General features: G+C 37.5%; 1 protein-coding gene across 2 annotated transcripts in view; it reads left to right on the forward strand.

Moving 5' to 3' along the window:
* The window catches only part of YIPF6 (Yip1 domain family member 6), a 41,280-nt gene extending 32,907 nt beyond the window's left edge, over nucleotides 1–8,373 (forward strand). For both annotated transcript variants that reach the window (XM_040467847.1, XM_040467848.1), the window contains exons 6-7: nucleotides 3,066–3,223; nucleotides 5,221–8,373. In XM_040467847.1, coding sequence (XP_040323781.1) covers nucleotides 3,066–3,223; nucleotides 5,221–5,339 — 277 coding nt within the window. In that variant the 3' untranslated portion in view covers nucleotides 5,340–8,373. The remainder of the gene's footprint in view (nucleotides 1–3,065; nucleotides 3,224–5,220) is intronic.
* The last annotated feature ends 284 nt before the right edge of the window (nucleotides 8,374–8,657 follow it).

The following is an 8,657-nucleotide window of genomic DNA, read 5'->3' on the forward strand; positions in this document are numbered from 1 at the left end:
TTGAATGAGTTATCAAAAATCTCCCAACAAATAGAGTTCAGGACCAGATGGCTTCCGAAAATTCTACCAGACGTTTAAAGCAGAAATAATACCTATCCTTCTCAAGCTATTCCAAAAAATAGAAAGGGAAGGAAAACTTCCAGACTCATTCTATGAAGCCAGTGTTACTTTGATTCCTAAACCAGACAGAGACCCAGTAAAAAAAAGAGAACTACAGGCCAATATCCCTGATGAATATGGATGCAAAAATTCTCAATAAGATACTAGCAAATCGAATTCAACAGCATATAAAAAGAATTATTCACCATGATCAAGTGGGATTCATTCCTGGGATGCAGGGCTGGTTCAACATTTGCATATCAATCAAGGTGATACATCACATTAATAAAAGGAAAGAAAAGAGCCATATGATCCTGTCAATCGATGCAGAAAAAGCATTTGACAAAAGTCAGCATCCTTTCTTAATAAAAACCCTCGAGAAAGTCGGGATAGAAGGAACATACTTAAACATCATAAAAGCCATTTATGAAAAGCCCACAGCTAATATCATCCTCAATGGGGAAAAATTGGGAGCGTTCTCCCTGAGATCAGGAACACGACAGGGATATCCACTCTCACCGCTGTTCTGTAACATAGTGTTGGAAGTTCTAGCATCAGCAATCACACAACAAAAGGAAATCAAAGGCATCAAAATTGGCAAAGATGAAGTTAAGCTTTCACTTTTTGCACATGACATGATATTATACATGGAAAATCCAATAGACTCCACAAAAAGTCTGCTAGAACTGATACATGAATTCAGCAAAGTCACAGGATACAAAATCAGTGTACAGATCAGTTGCATTCTTATACACTAATAATGAAGCAACAGAAAAACAAATAAAGAAACTGATCCCATTCACAATTGCACCAAGAAGCATAAAATACCTAGGAATAAACCTAACCAAAGATGTAAAAGATCTGTATGCTGAAAACTATAGAAAGCTTATGAAGGAAATTGAAGAAGATAGAAAGAAATGGAAAAACATACCGTGCTTGTGGATTGGAAGAATAAATATTGTTAAAATGTCAATACAACCCAAAGCTATCTACACATTCAATGCAATCCCAATCAAAATTGCAATAGCATTCTTCTCGAAGCTAGAAGAAGCAATCCTAAAATTTGTGTGGAACCACAAAAGACCCCGAATAGCCAAAGTAATTTTGAAGAAGAAGAACAAAGCAGGAGGTATCACAATCCCAGACTTTAGCCTCTACTACAAAGCTGTAATCATCAAGGAAGCATGGTATTGGCACAAAAACAGACACATAGACCAATGGAAGAGAATAGAAACCCCAAAATTAGACCCACAAAAGTATGGCCAACTAATCTTTGACAAAGCAGGAAACAACATCCAATGGAAAAAAGACAGTGTCTTTAACAAATGGTGCTGGGAGAACTAGACAGCAACATGCAGAAGGATGAAACTAAACCACTTTCTTACACCATTCAGAAAAACAAGCTCAAAATGGATAAACGACCTGAATGTGAGACAGGAAACCATCAAAACCCTAGGGGAGAAAGCAGGGAAAAACCTCTCTTACCTCAGCCATAGCAATTTCTTGCTTGACACATCCCCAAAGGCAAGGGAATTAAAAGCAAAAATGAACTATTGGGACCTCATGAAGATAAAAAGCTTCTGCATTACAAAGGAAACAATCAACAAAACTAAATGGCAACCAACGGAATGGGAAAAGATATTTGCAAATGACATATTGGACAAAGGGCTAGTATCCAAAATCTATAAAGAGCTCACCAAACTCCACACCCAGAAAACAAATAATCCAGTGAAGAAATGGGCAGAAAACATGAATAGACACTTCTCTAAAGAAGACACCCAGATGGCCAAGAGGCACATGAAAAGATGCTCAACGTCGCTCCTCATCAGGGAAATACAAATCCAAACCACACTCAGATAATACCTCACCCAAGTCAGAGTGGCTAAAATGAACAAATCAGGAGACTATAGATGCTGGCAAGGATGTGGAGAAACGGGAACCCTCTTGCACTGTTGGTGGGAATGCAAACTGGTGCAGCCGCTCTGGAAAACAGTGCGGAGGTTCCTCAAAAAATTAAAAATAGACCTACCCTATGACCCAGCAATAGCACTGCTAGGAATTTACCCAAGGGATACAGGAATGCTGATGCATAGGGGCATTTGTACCCCAATGTTTATAGTAGCAATTTCAACAAGAGCCAAATTATGGAAGGAGCCTAAATGTCTATCAACTGATGAATGGATAAAGAAATTGTGGTTTATATACACAATGGAAAACTACCTGGCAATGAGAAAGAATGAAATATGGCCTTCTGTAGCAACGTGGATGGAACTGGAGAGTGTGATGCTAAGTGAAATAAGTCATACAGAGAAAGATACCATATGTTTTCACTCTTATGTGGATCCTGAGAAACTTAATAGAAGACCATGGAGGAAGGGAAGGAAAATAAAAAGAGGTTAGAGAGGGAGGGAGCCAAAACATAGGAGACTCTTAAGAACTGAGAACAAAGTGAGGTTTGATGGGGCCTGGGAGGGAGGGTAGGGTGGGGGATGGGTATTGAGGAGGGCACCTGTTGGGATGAGCACTGGGTGTTGTATGGAAACCAATTTGACAATAAATTTCATATTTAAAAAAAAAAGGATATTATGTCCTTTTTGTGGAAGAAATGGTCCTTAGCTTTCAACAAATTCTTAAATAGGTTTTTAAACTAGAAAAGATTAAGAATCACTGTCTTAGAGGTTCAGTGGGAAAAGGAAGTCTTTACAAATTAGAGTAGATCATCTGGTATCCTAGATGATTGACTCTTAAGGAGTGTGAGAGGAAAGGAGGAAGAGTATGGGGAGAGAAAAATTAAAGCATATGATTAATACAGAAACCTATCTTCATAAAATCAATGTTAAAGTATAGGTATTATGTATTTTGAGGACTGTAGCAATCCAGGCTACATAGAAATCTGTGTAATAAACTAGCTCATGATACAGATAAACTATATTGATGATCTTTATGGTTGTATATTATTTTTTTAGATCTTTTTTCCAGAGCCTCTGTGTGCTGGGTTACTGTATACTCCCCTTGACAGTGGCAATGCTGGTTTGTCGGTTGGTGCTTTTGGCCGAGCAAGGACCAATAAACTTCATGGTCCGGCTTTTTGTGGTGATCGTGATGTTTACATGGTCTATAGTAGGTAAGAATGTATTTATCTCTACAATGGCAAAGCATACAAGGACAGGAGTTAAGAGATGAAGACCAGATGAGGAGCAATGTAACTCCTAAGTCATACATGGGTGATATCATTCTTGCCAGTGTCATCCATAGAACCCTCTTCTCTGAGTAGGCATTTGATAGGGGTGATGTCCACCTTATGCAAATTGGGTATCTAGAGTTTTGAGATGTGGATAGTCACATCCTTTTTTAAAAATTATTAAATAATATATAGGATTGGGAATGGAGATTACACTAGACCTAGCTCAGTTCCTGGCATGTAGGAGGCATAGGTGACTTGAGAAATGACTTGGGACTTTTCCTGTGAAATTCGTCATAATAAAAATAGTAGGTTGCATATACAGATTGCTTATTACAGACCAAGCACTGTTGTGAGTGCTATGTATGTATTATCTCACTTAACCCTCACAACAGCCCTAAAAAATAAAAACTATATATATTAGTCCTATTTTTACAGATGAGGAACAGACACAGCGAGGTTAAACAACATGCCCTAGAACACATAACTAGTGAATAAGGGAATTAAGTTTAAAACCCAAGCAGATCTCACACCTCTTTAGAAGTGTACTATACGATCTCCCAGTATAGGTTGTTAGGTATCATTATATAGTACTTTTATGCTTCAGTAGAACATTCTGTTAAAGATTAGGAAGAGCCTGTAGCAGTGGCAGTGAATGCCAAGTGCTCATTAGTTTTGCCTTCCTAAAATTCTCTTAAAATTCTACCTTCAGCTACAAGGTAGCTTCTTGTTTCATGGGATAGACAGACTGCTTAATATTTTTTTTAAAAAAAAAAAAAACAACATTTATTTTTATTTTTGGGACAGAGAGAGAGACAGAGCATGAACGGGGGAGGGGCAGAGAGAGAGGGAGACACAGAATCGGAAACAGGCTCCAGGCTCTGAGCCATCAGCCCAGAGCCCGACGCGGGGCTCGAACTCACGGACCGCGAGATTGTGACCTGGCTGAAGTCGGACGCTTAACCGACTGCGCCACCCAGGCGCCCCTGCTTAATATTTTTAAGTGCATTATCATGTCTTTGTTCTGGACCATGATTAAAATCCAAGAAGTAATCCAAAAGTAAGGTCCAAGAGTGATAGAATTGATACTGCAGAGACTGTATATTAAGTCGAGTGCTTTACCAATGGGAGAACTCCTCATTCCCTCACATAGAGTCTGATAATTTACCCTATATGTAGTTCTAAATACCCAGTATCCAGGCTCATAGCAGTTCAGAAAGTAGAATCTTAGAAGGGAGAGAGGCTCCTGTAAACATTCCACTTTTTAATTCAGCAAGTATTTCTTAAGCACAAACTCTGTGTCAGGCATTGTGCTAACCATGGTCTCCATCCTCAGAGTTCATAACTTAGTGGAGCAGCCAGACATGTAAACACTTAAGGGCAATAGGCATCCAAGGTGGAAGATGGAAGTCTGTTCAGGGGATGGTGAGGACACAGAGGAGGTATGTGGGCAGATCTGCCTGGGGTGGCAGGATAACAGATGGTTGTTCAGGAAAGATTTCCATGAAAGGTGGTCATTAATAAGTAAAAAGATGAGTCTCCTTTCCTGGGTGGACAAGAGGGACAGCATCATAAAGAGCTGATAACCCAGCACAGCAGTATGAAGTCATTTGCCACAGGAGCAACTAACCTTAGACATCTTTGTAATAAGCCTACTCATCACAGTTCAGTAACTTCTGAGAAAAGAGTAGGAAACCCCTTTTAGAAAGATTTTCATGTAAAATGGTTGAAATCTTAATACTAGAAACTAGTAGCTCTCAACTGTCTGGGAAACTATGCTGCAGAATGCCTTTTTCTCTGAGGATATCAAATATAACTGAACTTTTAGTATAATTCTATGTTCCAGACTATGCCAAGCACATTCAAGTTTAGTAGATGTTAGTGGTTGTGACAATCTTTTTATATTAAAGGTTCCATTTTGTTTTGTTTGTTTTGTTTAGCCTCTACAGCTTTTCTTGCCGATAGCCAGCCTCCAAACCGCAAAGCCCTCGCCATTTATCCTGTTTTCTTGTTCTATTTTGTCATCAGTTGGATGATTCTCACCTTCACTCCTCAGTAAATCAGGAAATGGAAATTAAAAACCAGTGAATTGAAAGCTCGTCTGAAAGATGCAATTTACCATTGAGCTTTGCCTCTGGCCCTCTTTTGTCTAATTTTGGAGATATTTTGAGATGAAAGGGGAGCCATAAAGCACCATCACCATTTATGTAAGGAACTGATGTTTGAAAGATTGTCCTTTTCCTCTTAATGTCATTTCTTGAAAATACGTAGTATACACAGTATAGTGCTGCCTTAAGGCATGATAGGGTCACTGTGGTCCATTTGAGTGACAACCAATGATTTAGAAAGCACATGGATACATCCTGCAAGTTGAGTAGAATTAGTAAGTGTATTTTCAGTTTTGAGAATACCAGTTCAGGTGCAGCTCTTAAATACATTGCCTTATGACTATTAGAATATGCCTCTCTCTTCATAAATAAGAATGGATAGTCTGTATCCATTTTCTTTTATTTCTCTCTTAGGCTTAAAAAGGCAATGACAGAGGTTGGGAAGGGGTTTCATAATTGGGTAGGAGAAAACATGCATTCACCAGTGTTCAGATTTTGACAGGGGAAAATTCTACACTTGTTGCTTTTTTAAAAAGCAAAGGGCAGCTAAAGAATTGGCTTCTTTAGTCTTTCCATATAGTCACCTTTCTGCCATGCTTAACAGCACCTCAGTGACACTCTAATTTTTCATCTTACCCCCCCCCCCCAGCTCTGAATATGCAAACTGTTGGCAGTTACCATATAATTTTCCTTTGATTAAAGCTCTCTGTGGACCAGTGCTCGAACTTATCCAGGTGGAAGACCTCAGAAATTTAGATTGATAGGTCCTTCATGCATATTATCACGTGGGCACTTTCTTCTTAATAGTAGGAGGTAGTTTGGATACAGCATAGCTCTAAACAATTATTCTGCGTAGGCTGGCCTCTAACTAGAAAGTAAAGCTAAATCAGAAGCCTGCAGTTAACCATGTGAACATGGAGGGATTTAGTGTTCTGATGGCTGATTCACAAAACAGCTAGATGCTTAGAGCATGACGTAGGATGAGTTGGGTTTACAGCTGCCACCTTTTCATAGCGGGCTTAGCAGTTTTTTCATTAGATGTGCTTCTCGGATTGGGGAATAGCAATTTATTTTCTTGGTTTTAGACTTTATTTGTAAAGCTAATTAATTCTTCTTTAGACAAGTACTTTTTTTGCATGTGTGCACCTGCTTGTATTCTCAGCTATTTATACACACAAGTGTGAGGGCTTTTCAGGAAGCAGAGTGTCTGGAAAGGCTGATTTCTAAGCTAAACTGGGTTCCTTTAAGGTAATATGAGCTACTGCCTTCTATAAATTGCACATTGAAGAACTCTTAGTAGACAAAAGATTGGGAGTCAGGCAGACAACAGCCACTGTATATACAGTTACTTATAAAAATAGGAATTTATTCCACATTTTTTCTTTATCATGGAATTTAAATATTTATTCATTTTGTATCTAAAGACTATCTACACATAGATATATAATTTTAAAACATATTTTCTCCATTCTCAGCTTAACTAAGAACAATACTAGGACAAATGTGTTCTTGGAGTGATATTAAATTACAGAGCGTTACGAAGTTGGTTCCCTCTGTCCCAGCCTTGTCCAGAGTTTTTGTTTATATCTTTATTTCAGCTTCCCTTCTAAATTTTAAAATAAATCTTGTGAGCACAAAGCCAATGTTTCAGTCTTGAAGTGGTAAAGAAAATATTTTGAAACTGGTTCTGACTGGTCCAAAAATATCATCCATTTCCATTGTCTGAAATTTTCTAACTTCTTACCAAAAACATCTCTCTTCCAAAGTTATTTCATACTCTGTCCCAATGGTTATAATGTAAAATTAAAAAAATAATCCTGTTTCTCAAAAAGGAATTATCTGCTGGATTTTATTCAGGCTAAATATTTTGGTCAGAAATTTTTAGGGCCACAACTGGAGTAGGGGTTGTGGGGGGGGGCGGTTATACATATTGGGTGTTAAGGCTGCTTGTTCTGTCTATTAACCTGTTGCTCTTTGGTGACTCGAAGAATGGTTTTATTTGATTTAAATGAAAGTGGGTAAAATGGAGATTATCTTTCTTAAAATGAATGATCAGTTTTATGGCATAAATAATATTTTCTTAATATATGAAAAAAAAAAGTGCATTGCTTTCTGTGGCAGAAGACCTGATTATCTGGAAGTTGTAACACTCAACACAGCTTTCCCTGATTTGCTGCAAAGGCACATGGATAATTATAGAAAGAAAGACTAGAATAGAAGGGGATTTTAACAAAGGAAACCCTGTTCCAAGAATTGGGAAGTTTCATGCTTTAGATGAAACTCAAGTGTGTGAGCATCATTACCAAATGTGGTGGATCATTGCCAAGTGTGGTGCATCACTACTGTCGTGGCTTATCATTTGCTGCTCTTGCTTCTGAGATTGAGCCTCCACTGTCATATTCTTTAGCAATAGGAAGGGTAAAGACTGGATTTAATCGCTGTTCAGATTATAAAAACTCAACTGATGCAAATGTATTTGTGCCATGTAGTCGTAAATGTCAGTCATACCATTAATTTTCAAGTCTTTTGCATCTTAAAAGGCTTATTACATGAATTCAATTGGATCTTTTTATTGTGATGGAGGTTTTGTTTTGTTGGGCAAGGTGGGCTTGTCACAGAGCATGGGACTGGTAAGCATTTAACTGTTCACTATATTTGTCTTTTTATAAAGTATTCCCCAGATGTGGTGAGAAGGTTAGCAAGCCTGTATTTGAAGATTTAATTGTATACTTCTTATAAGCTAACTACTTACTCTACCTGGACTTCCTGTTTATTCCTGGAGATGAAAATGAAAATCTCCTGTCATTTGAAATCTTTGGGTAACATCAAATCATTGAAATTTATCTGAATGCTATCATGATATGATCAGACATCCATTGCATGCAGCTGTTTTATTCCAGGTAAAATACTAACATTGTTATTCTTTATTAGACTGTTAATTTCTGAGACAATTTGGATAGAAATAAATGTGTGAATGTTAATATATGTAAATTAGAAATACTTTTCTAGATTCTGTGGGCTTTTATTGAAAAAGAATTTCTAGTGATTTACTCAGGCCATAGGATGGCCAAATAATAATAATAACAGTAATATTACTACTAATAATGGTTAACATTTATTGGGCACTTACATTGTGCCAGGCAATATTCTATTTTTTTAAGAATTTTTTTATAACAGCTTTATTGAGATATACTTTACCATAAAATTCACCCTTTTAAAGTGTTATACAATTCAGTGATTTTTCAGTATTTTCACATAATTGTGTAATT

The sequence above is a fragment of the Herpailurus yagouaroundi genome, unplaced genomic scaffold (assembly GCF_014898765.1).
Source record: "Herpailurus yagouaroundi ecotype Mexico unplaced genomic scaffold, PumYag 67569, whole genome shotgun sequence".
Classification (NCBI taxonomy): Eukaryota; Metazoa; Chordata; class Mammalia; order Carnivora; family Felidae; genus Herpailurus; species Herpailurus yagouaroundi.